The sequence below is a fragment of the Akebia trifoliata genome, chromosome 7 (genome assembly GCF_017979445.1).
Source record: "Akebia trifoliata isolate Shusen 1 chromosome 7, ASM1797944v1, whole genome shotgun sequence".
NCBI lineage: Eukaryota > Viridiplantae > Streptophyta > Magnoliopsida > Ranunculales > Lardizabalaceae > Akebia > Akebia trifoliata.
The window spans coordinates 30336374-30362618 of record NC_141381.1 but is presented as its reverse complement, the minus strand read 5'-3'; the positions used below and the strand labels follow the sequence as shown (position 1 = coordinate 30362618).

Here is a 26245-nt window from a genome sequence, read left to right as displayed (position 1 = left end):
TACATCCCTTCGGATGCCATCCATTTTACAAGATACAATGACATCGGGCAGTGTTGTAGAAAACATTGAAAAAATGGATAGCATCCGGGTGATTGTGTAAAAATAGTTATTAGTTTTAGATGTCCCTTAAACACGTCCATTTTTTATAGGTTTATCGAAAGATCTACCTAGGAAACTGATAGGATGATTCTGGATCCCTTTTAAAAATGATTAGAGTCGGATTGCTCGGAATCAAATTGATTGAGAACCAAAGGGGGAAGAGTTGATAAAAACCAAGAATCCAAACCATTAAAAGAAATTTTTTGATAATTTCGATATTGATTCCATTGATTTGAGAATCGGATTCAATAGAAATAAAAAACAAATAAAATTAACGATTCTGGTTTTGATTCTTATAAAAATAGAAGTGGGATGAATCCATTGACAACCCTAGATCTACCCATAGAGTTAGTGGCTTGCTTGCATCAAATCCGAACTCTGATTTTTATTAAAAGAAAAGATTCGTCATATTCAAAATCTTGTCCCAAAGAACTTAACTCTTCTATTTTCGATCCTAAACGAAAAAGAAAAAAGGGGAAAAATAAAATAGAAATTACTAACTTAAATCCAATTATGAAAGATTTCATTGCAATTACAATCAATAAAGTAATAATAAGTAAAACAAGCATTTCTAACTATCAATTATTTTTAATTCCAGTAAAGTATTTCATTTAAGCATCTTGTATGATTTTGTTGTCCTAGACTCCCATTTGTATTTCCATTTTGTATTTCCGCTCATCCTCTACTGATTAGAGTTGGGATTTGAGTTTCACTAAGGTTGAATTTACTTATCTTCTTTATCCTTAAAAAATTAAAATAATAATAATAATAAATAAATAAATAATATAAATAAAAAAATAAAGGGAGAAGTATTAGTAGATGAACTTTCATCGGAAGAGGTGGTATCAAGCACTCGCAAACTTTAACCAACTTATCAATAGCACCAAACTAGATACAAATTCTTAATTTTGTTTTATTTTTAAAATTAGCTCCAAATAGGTTGACCTGGTCCTGAGCTCTAGATTCTATAACATGAAGATAGAAGTGGTTGACTTTTGTTTATTGCATAGCTACCAACCTTTTACCGACGGTTGACTTTGGTTAAGTGCTTAGCTGGTTGACCTACTCCCCTTATTGATGGTGACGACTATGACAAACAAAAAGTCAATCATTTTTTTTGGATCAGATACCTAACTAATCATGGTTGGTTGGGCTTGAGCCCACAATATTGATAAAGTTGACTTGAGGTCCACAAAATCTTGATGGTTGAATCGATTGAGAAACCTAAATATGACCCAATTTTTTTTTATCAATCCGAATCTCAAGAAATATATAGGATGGTTTTGACCTAAATGGGTCAGGCTTGGGCTTCACCATGGTTTGGGTCTAGTATGTCCCAACTAACCCATAATAAATTGCAACAACTCCAGTATATATAATATAATAATTCACAAAAAGAAGATAAATTTGCATCAAGTGGTGCACTTAGTGGACTTCGTCTCCAAACACACTTATGGGCTGTCTAGGCCCACATAATTTAGTGAGAAAACTTAAAGCAAGATTTATTACATTTGATCAAAATAAAGGTATTAAAATCTCCAAATATCGATCTCTGGCCGAACAATCAGTAAAAGAATCAAACCAAATTTCATTAAAAACTCTACAATCTACATTCAAATATTTTGTTCCTTGAGGTAATAATCTCCTCCCATTGTTCTTATCTATGTACATTGAACAAATATTAAAAAAAAAAAAAAAATTGAATTAAAACCACTTCAGAAACCATCCTCTGAATCACTAGAAGATGAGGTCCTAGACTTATCTGACATGAAATGTGCCAGTAAGTTCGGAAACCTCACTGGACCTCTCCTTACTGGTGATGGTGGCGACGATGATCCTACATTTACCATCGCACTTTTCTTCTTCTGAAACTTACGAGCAATGTCGATGCATACTTGATCAACCATACCAAGAAAATCTTTAACTATAACAAATAATTGAAGGGGGAGGGCATTTTTGTCCTTAGAAGCCCCTGCTTGATAATACTCTGTAGTTCTCTTCACAAGCTCCATCACCCTTATCTGCTCCTCTTTCACAACCTTAAGTTCCTCTTCAGCAGATTCCAAGAACCCTTTCATCTCCCTAACAAACCCATCTCCTCGACCGGTCTCAACGTGTGCGAAAAGTTTCCGAATTTCAGCGACACGAGTCGTTAGAGCCGTGCACTCTTTGATGAAAGCATCGTAGTCTATTGCGGCCGCTTTCTTTACATTAGAGAATTCGACACTAAGGCCTCCGACTATGGGTAACCCATGCAACATATATTCCCTCTCTTGCTCTTCTTTTGACATTGTGTTATCGGAACTAACAATACTACTATTGCTACTCCTACTATTGCTTCGGCTAAGGCTGTAGTTTCTATTGACCACACAACGTTTCCCCTCGGATCGGACAACTTCTTCAATGACAAAATGTAGTAATGTGGTCTTTCCATCTGTGCTCTTCACGTCGGAGAGTTTCCGCAATGCAGTCAGATTGAACGCTTGTGCATTGCCTCTCGATGTTCCAGCATTCATTCGATTGCCAGCTTTGAGGATGGCTTCAAGAAGTTTCAAGAACAACCCACGAGTTCGAAGCTCCTTGCACCCCAGTTCAAATGTTTGCAATGATTCTTTTAAGTGGAGGATCTCGAGGTCATAATTTGATCGAAATAACATGGCGTTGAGACGGGAAAATGGGGAGGGAACAGCTTTGAGAATGTGGAAGAGGAAAGATTCTGCGTCGGCAAGTTTTGTAGGATTGCCATTAAATTCAAGGATTTGGGTTTCTTCTTCTTTGGTTGGAGCAATTCTTGTAAGCTTTTCGAGGGTATCGGCATTAAGTCCTTGACCTTCAAGGAGGGAATCAAGGATCTCTTTACGAGAAATTGCGAGCGATCGAAGCACAATTGCTGTGTTTTGGGACTTTCGAGGATCAAGTATGAATATTTGAGCAGGCGAACCCGAATTAGAGATACCCAGATTTGATTTCAGATTGTTTTTCTCTGGGGATTTACGATTGGTGGCGACGTAACCGAATAAAGCTTCCATTAGATCATCGTCGACCCTATGAAGAAAAACAACCCGATTGTAAATGGTTTTACACAGAAACAAAATACAAATAAGAAAAAAATTAAAAAAAAACAACATATTTTTAAGAGTCAATTACCTGAAAGAACCATCACTGATCTTATCCCACACCATGGAATGATCTGCTTTAGCTGTCACCTTATCCCAGTGTAATGGCTTCAGCTTCGTTTGACCCGTATCACCGCGTGGCAAGCTCTCATTGTATGAAGGCTCTGCTCTCTTATTTCGGATAGATTTCGCCCTTGGTGGTGGTGGTGGTGGTTTCGAAGATGAAGAAGCCAAACCACCCACCATAGGTGGTGGAGGCGGCGGTGCTGGATTTTTCTTCACTGGAATTGGTGGTGGAGGAGGGTGACGTGGGGCTTGAGGAGGAGGAGGAGGAGGAGGAGGCGGTGGTGGTGGTGGTTTTGCTACTGAGACCGCCTCACGAATAACCCCATCAGTCCGAGAGGATCGAGAAGTGCTGTTTCGATTCGGGATTTCAAAATCAGGACTAATTTGAGCAGAAGAACTTGACGATTTCCCACGCAACAATGGAATCTCCTGAATTGGTTCAGATTTTGATCGTAAATCTCTTTTACCATTACTAACTCTCCTCGAATCTTCATCACTAATCTTGAATAAAACCTCCTTTCGAAAACTCTTCTTCATCTGTCCACCTTCAAGTTTCCTCCAATACAACACATCAAGACCATTTTCATCAACAATTAAACCCTTTAAAGTTCCATCGAAACGCTTAAATTCCTCACGAGAGATCCCAATCTCTACACCCGAAACCTTTTCACTCTTCTTAAGACGACGAGCAATCGCGAACCTTTGAAGGAATAAGAAGAAGATCAAAGCAATTACAAGGGTTGATGCAGCAGTAATACCGACAGCTTTACCGACATTTCGATTAGAAGATTTTTGTGGATTTGGAGGGATTGGAGGATTATTGGGAGAAGAAGACAAATTAGGAGATTTGGGTGGTGTGGTGGGGATTACAGGTGGAGATAATTCAAAGGGGAAGAAAGTCTCAATGTTTTGACCAGAATTTGATTGAGAAGAAGAGAGATGAAGAAGAGAAGAGAATAAGAAGAGATAGAGATAGAGATAGAGATGAAGAAGAAGCCATGGCTGAACAATGGCAGCCATGGACGTTACAGAGAAGAACAAAGTTCTGATTTTTTTTTTCCTGTTTTGGGAAAAATTTGAAGTTAGTTTTCTTGTTGGGAGTATTTTGGATTTGGTTTGCTGAAAGTTTCAATGTAGAGTTGTTGTGTTCGTTGGGATATTCAAATCCATCGAAATGACTAAAATGTCCTTGAAGAAGGTTGCCTTTTGTTTTTTGATTTAATAGTAAAAGTATGGGTGTTTTTGGAATTTGATGTATTGGATGATTAAATATTATAAGGGCTTAGGTCCGGCAGTGGATATGGTGGTTTACTCCGTCGACCTATTCTTGTTTATTGTAACTCACGTCAAATGGTTGAATTAGTATTTATTGGATTATTAATAACATGTGATATTGCCAGGTATTCCTTTTACCATTTCAATTAATGAAGTTAAATGGTGTGTAAGTGCGGCATATGGTTTTAAATCTCCCTTTCGCATCTAGTCTCTTTCGTAGTGGACAATACTCTCGGGCGAGATAAATCATTTAATTCGATTTATAATTATTTATAAATAATTATATATAATTTTTCTTTATAAAAAAGATTAATTAGAAAATGGTTTTACTCTTAAAATCATATTTCATTTAGATAATATGTCTTTAAATTCTTTTAATAAAAATATACAAAACACCAGATGACTCGGACAAGATTTTCAAAATCTCGACCAAGTCATCTTTGTTTATCTTGAGAGATTACGCAAGCTTGAGAAAATTTGTGTACTTGAGATGACTTGCCCAAATTATATCTATCTTGGATGAGATTTGAAATTATGATGGACGAGAAACTCATTCGAGACCGAGATGACTTAGATAAACAAGGCGTTTCAACCGTGTAGAATCTCAAAAGATAAATGAGATGACTTGGTTGAGACTTTGAAAATCTCATATGAGACAAAGATGATTTTGTATATTTTAATTTAAATAATTTATTTTTTTTAAATTTATATGTTTGATTTCATAATTAAAAATCTTCTACTCAACTTATTTTATAAAAAAAATTATAATTATTTTTAAATAAATATATATATGAATAAATAATTATAAATCGAGTTAAATGGTTTATCTTCCGAGACAACTTGGTCTCTTTCTTCTGTGAGGTGAGACATCAAACACAAGATCTAAAACCATGGTGTATGGTGAGATCAAGATTTAAAATCTCATTTTGATGTAAGATCGAAATATTCTAAGACATTTCCAAACTTTTTTTTCCCCTTCAATTATCACCCCAAGCCCAAAGTAAGTGTTTTAGATGGTCCTAGCTTGAAACCATTAATGATCAAACATTCCATAGTGATTAAATGGAGGGAGAGCCCAACAATCAATAGAATTGTCAATGGGTCGGGCTATAAACAAGTCGATGCCCATAAAGGCGTTAAAATAAGATAGGCTCTGACCCCTAAATATGAATCGGGCCTAGCCTGGTCTAACCCAATAAATGAATGGGCCACAATGCCCAAAACAAATCCATGATCTGTTAAGCAGGTCCAAAAGTCAGACCCTTGACAGCCCTAACTAATATCAAGGTGAACTAGCATTTGATGATCGAGATTGTCTAATCAATTCTGGTAGTATTTGATTTTATGTTTTTCCTCAGAATGCATTTTGGGTTGTTCTAACATTTTTTTCTTTCTTTCATTTAATGATGATTATATATAATTTCACTAATTAGGTGTTATCAAAAGAATGGGATTGTAATGTCAGCTCTCTTACTATATTATTATTGTAATTGTGTAAGGTTGTTGTGATGATAACATAGTAACAAAAAAATTCCATTTTTTTTTTTTGAAAAAGTCTTGTTTACCTCAAAGGTTAAAAAAATAAAAGAAAACTTGACTTATTCAAAAAATATATATATGTTTTAAAACACGACTTTTACTTTTTAAACGCGTTTTTACATTTTAAACTTAAAAATATATATATATATATATATATATATATAATAAAATAAAAATAATAAAAACCTATTTTTTGCATGTCTATGGTTAATTTCTATGGCCTTGCGGTTGTTTGTGTATTGGTTCGTTTAATGAAAGATTTGATGATAATTGTTGATGTAATAATTTTTTCTAATGTTTTCTCTTATCGTTTTAAACCCATACTCCGACTTGATAATGATGATAATAAAATCAAATTATAATATCAACAAGGATTACAAGAGTTGGAAGTTGTAACTATCTCCTACTTGATAATACGACTTGCCAAATGGCATACTCAATCGACTCTTTGACGTGGACAAGTTTGAGAATCGTGGACACGATTATACTTTCCCATAAAAAAATGTATCCCGAGGTGTACAAATCTATGATTCCCAAATTTTTTCACTTAAGGGAGTCGATTGAGTATGCCACCTGGCAAGTCATATTATCAGGGTTTTTTTTTTTTTTTTTTCCTTCCCCCACCTTAAGTTTTCCCTTAATGTTTTAAACCCGTACTCTGACTTAATGACTATGATAATAAACTTAAATTATAATACCAACAATTACAAGAGTTGGAAGTTGTAACTATACTATTTATGAGACAAAGTTTGAAATGGGGATGATTTGAAGTCTGCTCTTTGATTTGCTAAAATCAAGGGAATGGGTCCCAGCGGTTGATGGTCCCTCTTTCATCTATAAAAAAAAAAAAAAAAAAAAAAAAGTGGCTCATGATAATGTCTTGTATGACTGCTTTTGGTCATAAAACATTGACTTCTTACTTCAAAAGCTCCTTATTGTCAATGTTAGTGGGGTTACCTGCCATTTTCACTAGAAGATTATGAAAATATCTTCAAAAAAAATTTGGTAAGATATGAATGGTCATTTGTATGAGTCTTTTTAACTTTTTGTATGTAACTTTATAATGATGATTTCTCTCTATTCTTTCTTAGAGAAAAAAGCTTTTATAATTGTCCCTCTCAAATTTCTCACAACAAATCCATATAGATTTTCTCTTTGGACCTTTCTTCTTTATTTAACTTTCATGATAATCTTTCTGAAACAGTCTGGTGGACTCCTTTTTAGTCTAAAATTGAGGCGTTTTCCCATTTTACTAAATCAAGAACTTGGATTACTTTTATCCTAGCTTAACTAATAATAATCGAAATTTTAAGTGTATTTCAAAGTGACATAAAGAACATTTATTTATTTGTCTATATATAGCTATCATAATCAATTAAATTGAACTAACACGTTTTCCTTGTAATTAATAGGGTGATCTCATTTTTATTCCAACTTTATTTCTTTCACCAATTTGTGCAAATCTGATCAAGTCAACCTAAATGGGCCATAAGGTCACTTTTGTTCCCAATCAGCTACAGACCAAAGCTTCTAAGTGTGTATGCTTTTAGGGATAAAACCATCCTAAGCCTGGATTAACCCAATTAACCACAAAATCCTCATTTAATCCAGAACATGGAGGAGGCACCAATTCAAGACCGCCAATTCTTGCTGCCAAACACTCCACCACCCAGCTTGAGGCCTGAACCAAATTACCAAACTTGGTGGATAGATCTTGCAGTAAGTAAAACAAAAAAAACAACATGAGAGACTGTTGAGCCAAAACCACCTAACCCATTTATACTCTTATGACAAAGGTAATTTTAGCCATATGGACATACCTCTTGACTGGATCCTTCCTTCAGATACTAACATAAAATGACCTAAATGCCCATCTTCAACAAACTGCCAAAACGCCTTGATTTTTTTCCTCAAAATCTATCATCATCAGTATTTTGAAACCCATTATTTTTAACCACAAGATTCTATCTCCTAGCATCAATCCTCAAAATCATTTATTGGCGTGGTTCTCCCTATAAAAAATCTTCCGATGATCAAGTCAATGTTTAATTCAGTTTAAATTATTGTTAAGTAAGTTTGTAAAAAAAATTGTGTATTTATCCTATCGTTTTAGACCTTTTTACAACTTTTTCAATTTCAATCAATGATCCTTTAATCAAGGGTGTAATAGGTCCTTCAATGAAGGAGTTAATGGGGAGGTTATCAATTGATTTCCCTTGATTGAGTTGAAAATAATCATGGAATTGACTCAACAGTCATTGATCCACGTTTGAGATTCTTCCCATTTATAATTGTTACTTTGTTGTTATGAGAACTGTTTAGACTTTGTGCCATTATACTCATAAGTGTGCGGATGACTCGAGATTTAATCCAGATCACGTTATGTTGTACAACGTGTGTATTCACAACTTCATTGTCTACACCATGCAATCTATTCATTGTTTCCATCTACAAGCCTTAACGAGCCTTCTCAAACTGCCTTCTATTTCTATTTGCCTTTTTGGCCTACTACTCATATTTATTGGTCTGCCATTTAGAACTTTGTGTCACTCATTCTGGACGATTCTGATGTGATGGGATTTTTTTTATCCATTGTTGTTATATGTTGCAATAGCTCATAAATTCGTATAGATTTTAAAAATTATTGTGGGGACAAGTGTCCCTATTACTCCCAATGTAAATCCACTCTTGTTTAGGAGAATAATCAATGGCCTCTTTGGGTTTGCTAAACTTTTGCTTCTACCTATCGTAAAAGCAAAAGTAGTTGAAGCACAACTAGAAATATGACTACAGAAATTATTAAGTGATTAAATTTAAGAGGTGCTATCTAGTAGAAATGAGGTGAGTTTGTCGAGATAAATTAGAAAGACTAATAAAGATAAAACTAAATAACGTGTTAAAAAAAAAAAATTAAGAGTAACCCCAAGCAATAAATTCACTCTAATTAACAAAAGAGTACACTTTGAATGGAGCCAAATAAGGGAACAAAATTTGTCTAGTTGATCACAAATCTTTGGATTAAGATTTCATTATATTCATGACTCCAATAGAAGTTTTACGATAATCCATCAACCACCACAAAAAACCCTCATAAACTAAGAGTCAATTTGGGCATGAACATTATTAACTTGATCACAACCCCAATTAGATGTACTTAAACTGAAATTACAAACCCAACTATATGTTATAGTTAAATGAAAATCCTAAAAGATTGAGAGCAAACTAATAAGCGTTGCAAAAAGAGAGAGGTCTTGAATTCAAGCCCCCATCATTGGCTACCCACAAGGATTTTTCCCTACTTACCTGGTTTTGTGTACGAGGGATTTGATTGCCCCTACTAGATGAGCCTATGGGTTCAAAACCTCATACAACAAACAAAAAAATAATAATAATAAAATAAAAATCGAGAGCAAGGCCTAAAAACATGGAGAGAGAGAGAGAGAGAGACTAGCCAAAAGAATATACAATGAAAATAATAAAAATGGATATGAACTTACTTCCCCAAAACATAAGAATTCACATCGAATAATATAAGAAAGAGGAGTAAGATTCATTTATGCAACTGCAAATCTTTGGCTTAAGACTTTATTTTTATAAATCAAAGTGTTTAGCTTACCGGTTAAGGTCTCCTAAAAATGCCCTTGCTAATGGTGGTATGTATGATTTATGACGGTATTGCATGTATTCAGAAGATTTGGGCGAGAGATTTGGAGTTCTAAGAGGCCAATTACCACTCTTACTAGTCCGACATACGGTCTGAACACTCCCGAGAACAAATTAAAACAAACAAACAAACAAAAAAAAAAAAAAAAAAAATTTCTAGTATATTTAGTCATAAATTCGTATCTTATAACAATTAAAAAAAAAAAAAAAAAAAACTGAGTTATCAACTTAAAATATTATGGGCAATTTTCGCACCAATGGCCATTTTGCACTTCTATTGCTCTACATTTGGCGGGAAGCAGAATCCACAGCTTGAGGGCTCTCCAAGCGAAATTTGTACAAAATAAAAATTACCCAAAATAATAAAATATAACCAACCAACCAACTCTTGATACTTAATAAGATTTGAACATTAGAGCAGTATCAACTATCGTGTAAATTTAACTACCCCCAACCCAACCCAAAAAAAAAAAAACAAAATCATCAGTATGAGTTCCAAAGGCCCCATTATCCCCCAAATTTAACCAAAATTGGAAACTAACTACAACGTGTCATTGGTTGGTCTTAGTCGTCTTGAAGGAGAATCAGAATCCAACGGTGAAGAAGGCTTAGTATTCATTGGGGATGATGGTGTCGAATCCAACGGTGTTGATGATGGTGTTGTTGAATCCAACGGTGGTGATGATGTTGTTAAAGCCATAACATCATCACTCGTATTCTGAAACTTTCTTTTGTTGTTGTTGTTGTTGTTGTTGTTGTTCTCTCCTCTTTCCACGTGTTCTTGTCCCCCCTCCTCTCTCGTTATGTAATCTTTCAAACGCTTCACGTCCGACAGTTTCACTGGTTTCACTATAAAGCCTTCCGCACCTTCCTCTAAACACCTGTTCATCCAGTTATTTAGATGTTAACTTACAACATCAATCTTGATGTTCAATTAAAATCACAACTGTCTATTTTTTTTTCTATATAAAAAAAAAAAAAAAACGAGTAATACCTGTTGATCCGAGTTACCACGTTTTCCGAGGACATGATCACGACTGGTATCTCTTTAAATGTAGAGGATTCCTGATATTTAAAAAAACAGAAAAATATTTATTTTTTATTTCATCTTTTTCTCTGAATCTTTGATCTTTAAAATATTAAAAATTTAAAGAAAGAAAGAAAGAAAAATAATAATCTAACCTTGATTTTCTTGAGAAGCTCATATCCTGTCATTCCGGGCATACAGTAGTCTGTGATGATCAGATTCACCTTCAAACCCTAACATTTCCCCAAAAATTTATCAGATTTAATCATCAAAAGAACATAAGAAACGAAAAAAAAAAAAAAATCGATCTTGAATAATTTCTTCCGTGATTTCGCTTACTTCGATTCCAGCAGAGTTCTTCTCTCCATCAAGTCCAAGAAATTGCAGAGCTCTTCTTCCACTATCCACCGAAGTAACTGAAAATTTTAAACCAAATCTATTTTATAACAAAACAGCAAAAGTGAAGAAATGGAAAGAAATCAAAGAATTTTTTTTTTTTTTTTTTTTAATTTTTTAAATCTGCCAAAAACACTAAAAAACGAACCTTTATAACATGAAATCTTGAGCAATCGCTCTATAACCGTCCGATCCACAAGACAATCATCCACAGCAAGAACATGGAGTTCTTGAGATTCCACCATGGAATGATCGAAATCTTGAACCTTTTCCAGCCTCTCTCCCCTTGAAGGCATGCAGTTTTCGGCCATTTCGAGTAATTCTCGATCGAATCTTGATGGCAAATCGTTCTCAGAGTCTCTCTTATTGGTTTGCTTTTGTAATCGTAGACGAGGCAGTCCAAAGGCCCCCTTCTGCCCTCCTCCTTATATATATATATAGAGAGAGAGAGAGAGAGAGATAAATGTATACGCGGTTATGTCTATCTGTCTCTCAAATCTCAATCTTTCTTTATTTCTCTCTATGTCTCTAAGAAAATCTGAAATCTACTTTTTTAAAGCAGGGCAAGATTCTGAAATCCACTTTCTTGCGATCTGCAAATCCACTCACATTTCTCTCTTTCACGTATTTCACAGGAAAACTTATTTTCTTTCAAAAATATAAAGGAAAGAGAACAACGATTGTACTCGCAAATTTATCGCGAGATATTGGAGAGTTATCCATTTATACGTGATACCGGGTATTTCTTAGAGTTAGCTAATTCTATGGCGTCAATAGTTGTACACCGTAGATCTTGTTGACTACATCTTAATTGTAGACTTTGTTATTTATGTGGGCCCTCAAAGTCATTAAATAGGATCTCACAATTGATTGTTCATTTTCTTGATGGTTATCCATGAATTATACTAATGAGATAATTTAAATGTTTGATTTATTGTTATAAAAATTCTAATTGACAATATTTTTTTCTTTGGAGGAGAATGTGCCACTTATCTTGGTTGGTTAAGTCTTTGGGTGATGAAATCGTAGATTTGATTTTGAATCCTGCAAATATCGAGTTACTAAATTCATTAAAAATAAGTTTATAGATCAAAAAAATAAAATAAAATTGCAGGTGATCTTCCTATAAAATCTCATTAAAAGAAAAGAAGAAAGAAAGAATCTATAATATTAATTCATTGCCTTTCTGGGTTTCATTGGTTCCGCATAACTAATTCACTACTCTTGTTTTAAAAATTCATTGACGTGACATGTGTAAGAATTGTAGATTTCTTTTCTCGAGATACACAACTGCACATCCCCATAACACATGTGCAATTGTGCATTTTGAGGAAATTTATGATTCTTGCATGTCACGTCAATAAGTTTTTGTTAATTATTTTTTCAGAGTTGAGTTAGAAAATTAGCACCGATAAATAAAAGGAGGAGATACAATGAAAAAAACACGAAAAAATCAATGGACCAATTGTCAATATTTAAAATTATATCCTAGGGTTTTTTTTATGACTAATACAGTAATATCATTTTGATGAATAATATTCATGTCCCTTTTTTATATATATATATATATATATATATAATGAGGTATTAATCCATCATTTGTGGACTATACTCTATAAAGTCACCAAATGGACCATCATGTGGGCAAGTACTGTGAAGGACATGTCGGTCCATTTTTCAATTAGATACCACGAAAATAGATATTTGGGGTGAGGGGTTCATTGAGCTTTAAATGTATGGGTCCAAGAATACCCTTACTAGCATATTTCCACATAATGCCCATGCGAAACAGACCAAAACATCACATAAGATTATTTTGTACATTCATGACACGCGTCGAAATCAAGTGTATATGAATATTTTGTAGGGGTGCAACTTGATTCAATTTTATGGGTCCAAGAATACCCTTATTAGCATATTTCCACATAATGCCCATGCGAAACAGACCAAAACATCACATAAGATTATTTTGTACATTCATGACATGCGTTGAAATCAAGTGTATATGAATATTTTGTAGGGGTGCAACTTGATTCAATTTTATGGGTCCAAGAATACCCTTACTAGCATATTTCCACATAATGCCCATGCGAAACAGACCAAAACATCACATAAGATTATTTTGTACATTCATGACACGCGTCGAAATCAAGTGTATATGAATATTTTGTAGGGGTGCAACTTGATTCAATTTTATTCGAATTGAAATCAAATTAGAACTGAACCAACATAGGTCGGTTCCACTAAATAAGAACTAGAATCAAACTAAATTCCATTAGAACTGAACCAAATCAACTCAAATCAAATTAAAGTCGGTTTGATTCGATTCGATTCTACGGATTGTCAATATTCTATAAATTGTAAGTAATATTTTTTAATGAAAAAACAAACATAAAATTTCATATAATAATCACTAATTTATCATTAGCTTATCCACACAAAAAATACTAATTTATATCCAAACTCCTAAAATAATTCATAATAATTATTATTTACATATATATTTATTTATTGCATAGGGGTCCAGTTCTATACAAGTTTGATTTGATTATAGAATCAAATTGATCGGTTCTCTATATTTGTAATTTCGAACCGAATCGCAACTTGTTCCAAACTGAACTAAATCATTTCAAAATTATCGGTTTGATTCGATTCTCGGTTTGAGCCGGACCAAGTTGCATCCGTAATATTGTTTATATTTTTCAAGTACTCTACTACATAGATTAATTTATCGCGAGAAGTTTCGGTTTCCGAGAAGACAAGGATAATTTGGTGCGCTTTGGAAAGATAATTGACCAAGTGGTCAATCCAAGACTGCGCCGTCAAATCCAAGTTGACATGACCTCGTCTACTTCTTAGTCGATGACCGACACACCTGCCAAATAAGTGACACCATAATATAAAGTAGAGAAAGATACCGCCTTTTACCGGTGACAGTCATCCCAAGTAATAAACAACTGTAAATATTTGTACGAGCGGCGGTGGTTCTCTATTTGTCCAAACATTTAAGTTAGTCGTCTCTGCAAATTAATTCGAGAAAGTGAGTGAGAAAGAAAGAGATAGTAAGATTTGGAGTACCGAGGAAATCTTTGAGTGGACCCCACCATTCCCAATTTGGTTGGACTTTGCTTCGATTTGGTCGATTTTGGAGATCTGTTGGGGGAGATTTTCATTCTCATGATCTCACTAGATCCGACGGATAGAAAGAAAAAAAGAAAAACGATTTTGCCTTTCTTACTGTCCTCCTGTCAAGTGGAGATGACAACTCTCGAGACAATCTCTCATCTTTTCTTTATTTGATTCATCTGTTTGACGTGACGTATCTCGTGATCAAAGATCAATTTTTCTTTAATGCAGTACTACAACAACGATACAGCAGGGAGTACTCAGTTAGGATAGTCCCGCGGGACCATCTCTATTCTTGAAATAAAAAAGTGGGACCAATATATAAGATTGGTAAGATTGACTGCCTGACAAGTCAAGTAAAGTTTAATGGAGGTCGTTGGAGCTTTGGATTCTCTTTGGTTATGGTGAATTAGTTTTGGTAATTTGGATGTGCCCATCAATGTTTTGATGAATATTTTAGATTCCCCCAACATATTTTTTTCTCCAAAATGATGACTTACACCCTCGACTTCTACACCAGTGAAAATGACCAAAATTCCTTGGTCGTCAACTCTACCAAAGAAAATTAGGGTTTCTTTTTTTTACTTTTCAAAACCCATAATTATTTTTAAGCTATTATTAATCCTCATGTTAAGTCCATTGTTTTCAACCTTTCTTGGATAACTCTACAAAATGTCCTTGATTTTTTTTACTCGAGCTAAGACATTTTATATTTTTCAAAAAAAAACAAAAAAGTCTAGTTCTTGATGTTTAAAGGTTGAATTAGATAAAACCATAAAATTGAAGATGAGGGGTGAAATAATGTAGCTAAGAGATTGAAAGATGACCGACCGAATCAATGATATTTTTGGTTAAAGATTGAAGATGGGGGCATTTAAATCATTTTACGGTAGTTTAATGGAAAAGGAGGAGGTCGCTAAGGGTGCATGTTATCAGTTTGCAAACACATGACATGTCTTATATATTCACCAAAACGTAAAACGTGGAGGAGTACGCCCAAATTACCCATAATTTTGATATAACTCTCCAGGTTTTGATGTACATCTCTAATATTCGTGGGATTGCAAACTGATAACATAATCCCTTGACCAAGCGGAGCTAGTGGGGGTAATTGCCCTCACAGAACTTTGAGACACCCCTATATTTTCAACTAATTACATGCCCCATTTGTCCCCACTCCCTCACCTCTCTCCCCATATGCCCCCACACCCTCACCTCCCTCCAATTTTTGCCTCCCTCCCCTTCAATTTTTTGTAGATGACATTGCCTCATGACCGGTTCTTCTTATATACTAATAGGAAATGACTTAAATATCTTTTTCTTCAACTTTTAATAAAAAAACCTCTGAATTTCTCCTTAAAATCATCCATCTTCAAATTCTTTGACTATACAGCTAATCATAATTTGCGTTCACTACAAGAAAATCCTGGCTCCGCCTTTGCCCTTGACCATGGTCTTTGTAAACGACTAATAAAATAATCTACATACCCTCATTTTTAATTACTTTGAAGAAAAAAAAATGATAAATTCTCAAATAATTACAAAAGTTTTTATTATTTTCAAAGTATTGTTAATGTTGACAAAAGTATTACGTAATGTTGATAATTTAATAATATTTTATCAATATTAACACACTTTTAACATTTTTTAAAATTTCAGTAATTGTATGAGAATTTACTCAAAAAACTATTGATTTTTTCTCTCTTAAAAACCTTGATTTATTCCTAAAAAGCCATCAATCTTCAACCAGGATCCTATGAATCCCTAAGTAGATTTTATAATACTTAAAAAAGGAAGATATGAGGCACATGAGACATGACCCTTTGTAACAAGGAAAAGAGCATTTTAGGAATCAAATATCAAAGCAGACTCGGTCCCCACGAGGCGTGGGACGTGGGACATATTTCTTTAATAAATGTTTCACTCTCCAACCTCTCCCTTTATAAGTCGATAGGAATTGTAGTTTCGAACAGACTTCCATCTCCAACAGAATTGACTTTAGAGCATTTGATAAATGTGGTGCCTACCCTTTAAGATTCATATGCCCCACTAAATCTTCCATCTTGACCATTGACTTTTATGTCATTTCCTCAATGGTACATGGCTCAACAATCTAATTGAAATTGAAATATGGGTTTGTAAATTATTAATCAACTGTTGCTCAACAAGCCGAATTTATTTTTTAAAACCTGGACCAATATTTGACCTGGTTTGATTGGATGACCCGATCCAAATCAATCTAATATTTATGTTACCCTTCTCTTCAACCTTAAGATTTTATAACCTTCAAACCTCACGGACAAAATGAAGTTCTATAAGTAGAAGACAATTGAATTTTTATATAAAAATCAATTGAGGTTGAAAAAGAGGGATTGAAGATGAGATTCAAAAGATTTAAATCATTTTTCATTAATTTATAATAGAATAACTTTGGTTAAGAGGGGACGTCATAAGTTTCAAAACACAAGGAGTAGGAAATATTCACCAAAACGTGGAGGGGTTTTCTAAATCACCCTAAAATTTAAGGTTTATTAAGCTTGATTTAAATGGGTCTCTCCCAGACTTGATCAGGTCAACCGAGTCATCAGTTCAACCAGTTCAACAAGATAGATTATTCATTTTTGTAAAAAAAAAAACAAAAAAGTTTTTAATATTGACTAGACCCATGAAAGCTTCCGGGTCTGGTTCAACGTATTCTCAAGAAAACCATCTAACCAAACATGGATCATTTTGGTATGAGAATTAAATACTTGACCTTAATTTAGGTGGGTCAGATATGTATAAACCTGATTTAGGTGAGATCCAAAATCACCTTAGAATAATATATAATTTAAGGTGACAAAATCCTTATCCAACATATTAAAATATATTAGGTTATTGCAACACGAGCATAATTTTGAAAGAGATTTGCCAACTCTTAGATGAGTGGGATCAAGATTCTTGGAATTAGATCGCCCAAGCTTCAAGAAATCAACTAATATATCTTTTTAAAATAATGTTTCCCAATGTGGGAGGAAAGGAAGAAAGATTATATGGCAGATCAAAATAATATTTTCTAATCGAAGTATGGGGAATGCTAACTTTGATCTGGACAAGGATCGAATATTAGGGTGGATAGTTGTGAAAGTTGGAATCCAAGTAATATTATATCTTATAGGGTATATCTCTTAATGAATGAGTTCGATTTTATTTCCTTACATATACTTTGTAGTAGCCTTGGCATCTTGGCAGAGTGATCTTTTACAGTCAATTTTTTTTATTTTTCTTTATCTAGACCTATACTATGTGAGATACACGTGGTGACATACTCATTGACCTTGGTCTTATGTGAGATAATAACCTAAAATTACCTACACGTCTTGAAACTAATCCATACTAATGTGACCTACCATCACACAAATGGGTATATCAAGTAAAGTTGCGACTGAAGAGCTCCAATCTCATAGTCCTGAGGTGCACATCCACGTTCCCGACATGTCTGAGACTTGAATCGTGTGATGTGGATGTTGCACGTGCCTTGGGACTAGTCCTTGAAAGAGACCATGGTCTATGGACTGGACAGAGCCCAGATACAAGCCCGATCCACTGTCTACAAGGATACCAGCTATCAAAAAAAAAAAAAACACGTATAACCTGTAAGTTAATTGAACAAGGGGGGCTTGGAATGCATTTCAGATAATTGAATAGGTCCAAGCTGGATCAGTCAGGGCCACTAATGCATCGGAACACCCTTTGATGGAATATAATTCACCTGATTGGTGATTTCTAACAAACGTATTTGGGCATTACAGGCTTGTAAATCTAAGCAATGAATCTACTTTTAACCAAGGATAATTGTAGCCATGGGAATATGAGTTACATGGTTTTTTATTGCACCTAGAAAAATAGCAAAAATAGAGTAGTTTTTGGGCAACAGTAACACTCGGAGAATATGGGAAAATCATTTTCCTATGGGATGGTGGGAAATAATTTTCCGGGAAAACAAACAATCATACACATTTTCCACCCATTTTCAAGGTGCAAACAGACAGACACTACGTGTCAAGCATGTAGGGCAGTTGTTGTCATGTACATTTGCTTCAATTTACACTACGACAGATGATCTAAAACGCCATATAGCACCAAGGGAGAAGTTCAAGCATTACCAGAATATGGTTGTTTGAGAGTATGCTGAGAGTAAAAGTACTACAAAAAATTATAGTGCTGCCTATAGGACTGATGTGAAATTCACACGAAAAACAAAATATTTAACAAGCATAGAACATAGATCAAGTGGGTTTTAATGGGGAAAAAAAAAAAACAGTACTCGCAATGCAGATCCCAAGTAGTTGGACGGGGTTCAAAACCTCACATTTTACATTCTGACTCGAACTGAATTTGCCTGCTAAAAACAGAACAGTCTTAAATTATATTACATTATAGAATACCATGGTTGGTTAATAAATTTTTTCTATTTCCAGTTGTTCAAACATAATTTCTATTACATGATTTGGTTGATTCCACAAATCTTATTTCTTTTTTGCTTTTTGGTAGGGTAGCTTGTCAGGGGTTACTTGTAAATGAGTAAAGGTGGGAATCAAAACCAAGTATGTCATAGCTAACAACTTAGCAAGCAATATATATTTAATTTCAAATAAAATTAGAGCGCGACTTACCATATTGGGTTCGAGCTGAGTCCATGTTGGTGGACTCACATGGATTTCTTTTTCTTTCTTGAAGGTTCAGATTTACTTCCTACAACGAAAACACCATCATTTCATGTCATGCCAATATTAAGAATAGCACGTGAGAAAAAATACGATATAGTCAAAAGTCAAAATAATCAATGTGTTTTAGTGGGGCCTACCAAAGCATTAGTTGCAAATTGTCCCAAAAGCAAGGACCACAATACAGATAAATGTTACAGACGACACCAGAATATGTAGTTATGGATATGTTCTTATTTTCACCAAGAAAAAATGTCCAAGGTTTCATGTTACAGATGAAATGAGCCAAACCTGTAAGAGATTTGACCATAGGCAGGCCATCCTGAACTCCAGCAAGCTTACCATCCTGCAAACAAATCAAGTTCAGGTTCTTTAATGAAAAATGTAATATATTCTTTGATACAGTTGGGATAAGAATATAAATTAGTTAATATTAGTGCAGATAGGTGGAACACTGTGATATATGAACATAAAATAGCCAAGAGTAAAAGATGAGCTATGGAGGATGGCACTCTCAAGGCATTTCTATGTGAAGGGAAATTTCATTGAAAAGGTACACCCTTTGAAAGAAGAACAAATTAGAGACAATAGGCAATTAGCAGAAAAATGAACAAATTAGGGACAATAGGCTAAAGAAAAAATAGAGCAATTTTGTCTTGAACAATAATCACATTAAACCAGTTAGGTAAGGATCTGACATCCAAAACCAGAACTAATCCTTCTAATTCTGTTATTAATTTTGTGAATACGACCAACACCTTCAACATAGCAGAGAACCAACTTAATAGCACTCCGGTACAAATAAAAATGAGATATTTAAATTAATTTAAAAGCCTAAGTTCACAAGTCTTTTCCAATCTTGACATCAGAATTTCATGAAAAGGACTAAGTGTACAAAAGCTACACAGCACAACACTTATTCAAGCTTAATTATGTTTGCAAGTCCTCCCAATAAAAGGTTTTTGATTAAGAGATCAAAGAATATGAACACGTCACTAGCTCACTATCAATAAATCCTATGATTACTTCCAGTCAATGTAACAAGGAGATGAAAGCATGTAGGAGATCTCAAACACTGGTAACTTTGAGAAGCCCGAAACATCTCATTCACGTACACATGTATTACAATATAAATTTTAATTACGTTTAACTCTAAGATTCTTTCTAAAATAAAATTTAAGAAAAATATAAGAAAATGTTTCTATGACATCAACTTAATGAAATTATATTATTATTGATTGGGAAAAATCCTAAAACTGTACTAATAGTTATAGACATGTTTGTCAGTGTCTAACATAGGTATGAGGAGGACATTGCACCTTGAGAAGCCCAACAAGTCGATAGGTCAGTACACATGTACTCGTATTAAGTATATTAAATAAGAAAGAAAAAATCCTAACATGACAATGCCCAAAATGATGATAGGTCTATTGTGGATCTCAGCCACTCTTAGAATTTTTCTTATTTTTTATTTTAATAATCTTGAAGATTTTGGAACTTTTTTTTTCTGATACCTTGGGTATACGGACCTCTTAAAGAACCTGGCTAATTGCACGAGGTATGCATGTCACCCCTTCCACACACACATACCAGGTGCATTGGGATAAATCCCAGGAGTGGCCACAAAGGAGGGCAATCGAACTTAGGACCTCTACTTCTTGAGGCAGGTTCCTGGCCATCTCACCAATCCCTCGTTGGCTTGACCATAGACCGAGGAGGTTACTACCCTACACAACTAATGGCATGCCCATTATATGCCATAGTATCTCATCCATGGCATGTAATACCATCTTTACGCTCGTATCATAGATATAATTATCTGAATTACTAAACATAGAAAATTTCATTTCCTAAGCCTGTCAATGCCTCTATATGCCAACTGGCAGACCCTTGTGCAGTGTAACATGTAAATATATGGAGAAACATATAGCATATATGTGTTTTTCCTTTTTGATAAGTAAACATATATGCTATTGGCTTATAGCATATGTGTAAGGTCAACTCGCTTGTGCTTGGACACATAAAGGCATCTGGATAAGAGATAGGAATAGATCACGAACCACACCATAAACTGCTTTCTGGTTGCGCCAGAAATCTAGAGGAGGTACAAGTAATCGCCCTGCAAAATATCAAATGCAAATTGACAAATAAAAACTGGATAGAGCAAAACCTGAAATAGTTGTCATATAGAGTGATTTAAGAACCAAGATTGGTAAGAAAGAGATTAACTAATTACTAAAGTTCTAAAATAAAATGAAAAAATTACCAGATCTAGATCGTTTATAACTGAGTAATTCAGGAGACGAAAAAACAAGGTTCTTTTTCTTGTTCCTTGTAAGTGGAGGTGGAGTTACCTAAATAAACAAGAATCAGAACAAACACTGAAAAATCATAAAAAATATTGAAAATGCTCACAAATAAAATCATAATAAGTCCATAACTTCTTCAATAGCATACAAAAGGCAACTTTGGTCTTTGCAAACACCAGTGATAGACATTCCACACCACCATTATCGCTACCAAAGTAAATTCCACTGACATGCTAAATGTAGGGGGCAAAAGTTGAAGAGTTCCTCACAGCGTTGTAGCTGATTCATTCTTCACAGGCCAAGTGGTTGAGTAATGACACGGGCAAAGATACCCGGAAAATCCAAAAATATAAAAGTCTCATAACGTTTTCTTTTTAATATTATAGTATTATTTATTTTATTTAATTTTTTTGAGAGTAGGGTGAGGTAAATGCATGTTCACTAGCTATGGTATATGGGTGAACAAGTCTTCAAGATAAAGGCGAATAAGGTATATATGAGAAAATCATAATCCATTGTTAAAGAAACTAAAGTCTTTCTTAATTAAATATTTACCAAGGTGACCTTGCAGCCTTATCTATGTTATTGGTTCACGACGACATGCATTTCTAAAATTATCTTTCTTAGTTTTTCCCCCACTCATGTTGGCAGCCTTATCTATGTTACACTGAATCTAAGAACATGTTTATTTTTATTTTTGATATGTTAACATATTTCTTGGTTTCTCAAAACATTCAGCACCATAAAGCATGATCCTTTTACTTTGCCTGGGATGTGTTGATCGCACAGCACTCCATCAGACCAACTAAAATGTGAGCAAAGGCATAATATTTGAAGGTTGACATGGGAAGTGCATCCAAAATAACTTATTCCAAGAACCACACATTCAAAATAGTGTTTTAGTCCTCATCAGTTGGAAGCAAAGATAATGGTTCAAAATATCGCTCTATTTAGAGTATCTTCGCCAAGAAATCTCAACCTAGGGGTTAAGCAGAATGATACATTGAGGGTTAGGCACAGATTCTATTGTACCATCTTGGATTTCCAAAAGCCAAGATGTACCTCAAGACTAACATTTGCAAAATATGTCTCAAGGAAAGAAAACCTCTGTATAAAAAATGAGTTCCAATGATTGCTTACATGTGAAATGTATTCAGATTTGCTCTTCGTTTTTCTCTGAGATGTCCTTCGTTTGTCATCATGGCTTTCTTCTCCTCCAGCTGAAATTTTTGAGTCACTTGTGTAGTTCATGTCACCAAGCCTTGTGGGAGACCTGCAGGATCCATTATGCTTGCTACTCTCTACACCATCACCAACACTCTCATGGTTTTTACCTTGTAGTGCATCACTAGGGACAGAAGACAAAATGCAATTCATCTGGGACCCACATTTAGAATACTGATTGTCTAGCTCTTTAACTGATGATTCACGAATAGTCTCATGAAGTCCTTCAGGATGATCCAAAGCATTTCTTCCTCCCAATTCAGAATTAACATTATCCGCATTATTCTTTGCAAGGTCAGGACCCATTGAAATATAGTTACTCTTATTTCTTTCAGTTTTCAACCCATTGTTGACGGTGTTCTTTAAATTCTTCAGTCTACTGCTCGATCTTTTGGCTTTGGATGGATTCACACTTTCCTTAGAAGTGTCCTTTCCCCGAGGAGGAACATTTGCTTTTGAAGCACTTCTACCGGTCAAGTGTTTTGCACTTGGGCTCTCAAATGCATCTGATATAGAATTAAGCTCATTATATTCATCCTTTGCACATGAGCTAGGCATTGAACTCTTTTCCCCATTGCCTTCTAGATTTCCCGATGTACAGCTAGTTAGCTTAGCATCGTTTGTACTTGGAGTAATATTTTGGGTATCGATACCCATCTTAAATGAACAACTGCTATTCCTTTCTATATCTGAATTTCCCCCCGTCATATGCTGCTCAACATCAGATGGACCCATACTTTCCTGCTCATTAGAACCATCGTACTTGGTGTTATCTTGCCTATTTGATGAATCAGTGCCAGTAGTGGGTACTTTCTCAAAAAATTGATCAGTACAGGCTTCCCAGTAATAAGGAAACCCCAACAGGAAATGATTGCAGACCTGTGTAGAGTGATATTTAGAAATATTGAGCATCGTTATAATAGGAATAATAAGAATAAAATTAAAAAATGAGTTAAAAAAATACCCAATACAGTTTTCAATGTGGCTATGAGGTTTATATGTTGACAATTTCCAAGTTTGCAAGTAGACATTACAAGATGTACTCAAATATATCCATTTATGATATGTTTTAGCATTTCCTGACATATAAACATAAGAACATGCGCATGTGTATACGTCTTGTATGCTCCTATGACTTATCTTAATAATTGCATAAGATTATAAAGATGGAATGAAAGTAATAAATTCAACATAAGAGCAACTCCAACGGGGATACCCATCTCCATACCCATTTATGGGTAACCATGTGCTTATGAAAAGCCTCTTTGGATATTCATGGATATGCACTCCAACCGTGCTACCCAAAAATCGCTATACATAAGTATTTTAATATTTTTTAATTCAACCCAAATTTCAATGGTCTGAAATGGTAATATTTTTCAGTCAAATGTCTGAAAATTTTTCCCTCCAACAAATGGAGAAGCTGTGTGGAGCTACCCATTTGGGGTTGGGAAAATACCATGACCCAAAATGGGTAGTGGTATGGGTAGTGTGTTGGAAAGGTAGTGGCATATTTAGTGCATTGGAGTTGGCTCTAACAAAAGGGAAAGAAATGAACAAAGATTTACATACCTCAGACAGAAAGCCATTCTCTTGTGTGCGAGACCTGTTAATGGTACCTTTAAGCATAATTGTGATCCCATCAGCTGTCTTAAGAGTAAAGAGATCATGTCTCTTGATGATTGGTGCAGATGAGAAGAGTCGCACAGCCCGTTGCCTATTGTACAAGTGCAAAAAGAATGTAAATGAGAAAAGTAACAATACTCGCAATAACTGTGTAGTGGTAAAAAATTTCACATAGATCAAAATGGGGAAAACTGCTAATATTTGAAATTCACTTAGTCTTTTTTAACGAAAACCAAAATCACAGCTCACTGGAAGGAATCCATATGGGGTCAACCCAATACCAGTTAAGGATAAAAATGCCTTTCGAAAGAACCCACTCAACCACAAAAACATTAAAATGATACTTTTTATCAAGGTGCATGTAAAACAAGAATAAATCTGAAACGAAACAACAAAACCCATTACTGAAACAATTTAACAATTCCCCCTCGCCACTTAAAATCAAATCGAATTTTTCACTGGTTCTCTGCAATACAAATATAAGACCTTTAAATTTGCATTCATGTGGTTGGCTCTATGTATCAAGAAATTTTTTTTTTCCCTAACTACTTCTAACATTCAGAAATTCAAGATGAAACAGAATAAAAACAACAGAAACAATAAAAATAATGAAAAGTGAACCCTGGACACGAAGGGGAGAAAAAAAAAACCTACTCTCTCGATGTCAACCCTCCAATGGCTAATCTCTTCCCATCAAAATCCTTTTCAGCTTTGACTAACCACCAATCTTGCAAACAAACCTTAAAAACAACAACAACAACAACAACAACAACAATAAACAAATCAATTGAGAAATAACTGTGAAGAAGGGTTTTGTTCAAAGAACCATGAAGATGAGAGACGTACGACTTTGTGAAATGTAGAGGAACATGGGGTGTTGATGTTGGGAATCTTATCTGAACCGGGAGTAGAGGACCTCACCATGGGAATTGCAGAGACGAACTGAGGTTCTTCGCCTTCTCTCATTTTCTAGGTTTTGAAGAGAAAAGGTTGTCTGACACTCTGATTTGTAATTGTAAGCGAGAGCGGGAATGAGAGAAATACGGGAACAGAGATGGGCTGCATCCAATGATATGGGCTAAGCCGTGAGTAATGGTATGCCGCCACGTGTATTATCGAAAAATTCTATTGTCACACTAACTTTTGCTAATGCCACCGAAGGTTACATACGAATTGGCGTGGCAATAAAATCTCCGAGACGTACCTTAAATCGCTCAAAAGACTGCTAAAATTTTCCCTCCACAAATGAACCGCTCTTGCTTATTTTAAGAATAATGCTGAAGATGAAAAACATCTATGATTCTTACACACTTCCACATCAAAAAAGTGAGATATGAGATCACTTCAGTACGATTATTTTTTTAATACACATGACGACATATTATTATTGATTCCAACTTAGCGCATAACATTCAAACCAGCAAATCTCTAATTGAGATCTCGTGGGGTTCAAGAACGTGGTCCAATATATCATCGGTCCAATGCTTGGACCCACCTGAAATTGATTGGATTGTATCAATACAAGTCTATTCGAAAAAATGATTTGGAATTTGGATCAGATAGGTTCTATTGACACACCAACTTTTGTTAGGAGTGCCTGCCAACTCATATGAAATCACTAAAAATTAGCACATATATTTGGGGTGCTCTTAATAAAAGTTGGTGTTGTAATAGAAACTCTCCTTTTTTTTTTTTTACTTTTAAGTAGGGTGCGTCTTCTTAACAAAGGGTTCAAGATTGTGAGCCAACCCAAACTTCCTCTTTCCTTCCCAAAACGCTACAACCACTTTTCCAATAATTTTGTTTTTTTTCAAACCCCTTATTCCAAGGCCCCTATTTCTTTTTCAAATAAAGATTCCACTTAATCAAATGATATTTCATTCTTTCATCCTTATCATACCATAAGAAATCTCTATATATTATCCTCCACATTATTGGGTATAGAAAATAACGATAGAAAATAGATCAGAATGCTTGCGAGAGTGCTTTTGATCAAAGTTAACTTCTCTCATTTGTCCTGATCATATTTTGATTTCCATACACTCAATCTCCTCCCAATTCTCTTGATCCCTA

General features: G+C 34.7%; 3 protein-coding genes across 4 annotated transcripts; all 3 read right to left on the bottom strand.

Moving 5' to 3' along the window:
• Positions 1 to 1693: 1693 nt before the first annotated feature.
• LOC147398950 (formin-like protein 4) lies at positions 1694 to 4505 on the bottom strand. Its single transcript, XM_086449015.1, has 2 exons — positions 3247 to 4505; positions 1694 to 3144 (listed from the first exon to the last, which is right to left on the bottom strand). Exons 1-2 carry the CDS (start codon positions 4299 to 4301, stop codon positions 1815 to 1817), a joined length of 2385 nt encoding a protein of 794 aa, XP_086305141.1. The 5' UTR covers positions 4302 to 4505; the 3' UTR covers positions 1694 to 1814.
• Positions 4506 to 10121: 5616 nt separating this feature from the next.
• Positions 10122 to 11775, bottom strand: LOC147398949 (two-component response regulator ARR5-like). The gene is made up of 5 exons (XM_086448322.1): positions 11330 to 11775; positions 11125 to 11201; positions 10941 to 11018; positions 10753 to 10823; positions 10122 to 10639 (listed from the first exon to the last, which is right to left on the bottom strand). Exons 1-5 carry the CDS (start codon positions 11490 to 11492, stop codon positions 10300 to 10302), a joined length of 729 nt encoding a protein of 242 aa, XP_086304448.1. The 5' UTR covers positions 11493 to 11775; the 3' UTR covers positions 10122 to 10299.
• Positions 11776 to 18423: 6648 nt separating this feature from the next.
• LOC147398948 (uncharacterized) lies at positions 18424 to 25309 on the bottom strand. Of its 2 annotated transcripts, none has more exons than XM_086448320.1 (9): positions 25019 to 25309; positions 24827 to 24912; positions 24119 to 24263; positions 22463 to 23425; positions 21280 to 21367; positions 21074 to 21132; positions 19305 to 19359; positions 18963 to 19041; positions 18424 to 18691 (listed from the first exon to the last, which is right to left on the bottom strand). In XM_086448320.1, exons 1-8 carry the CDS (start codon positions 25136 to 25138, stop codon positions 18998 to 19000), a joined length of 1560 nt encoding a protein of 519 aa, XP_086304446.1. In that variant the 5' UTR covers positions 25139 to 25309; the 3' UTR covers positions 18424 to 18691; positions 18963 to 18997. The 2 variants fall into 2 exon arrangements, with proteins under 2 accessions (XP_086304446.1, XP_086304445.1); XM_086448319.1 differs by having other exon boundaries at positions 18424 to 18688; positions 25019 to 25307.
• Positions 25310 to 26245: the final 936 nt, after the last annotated feature.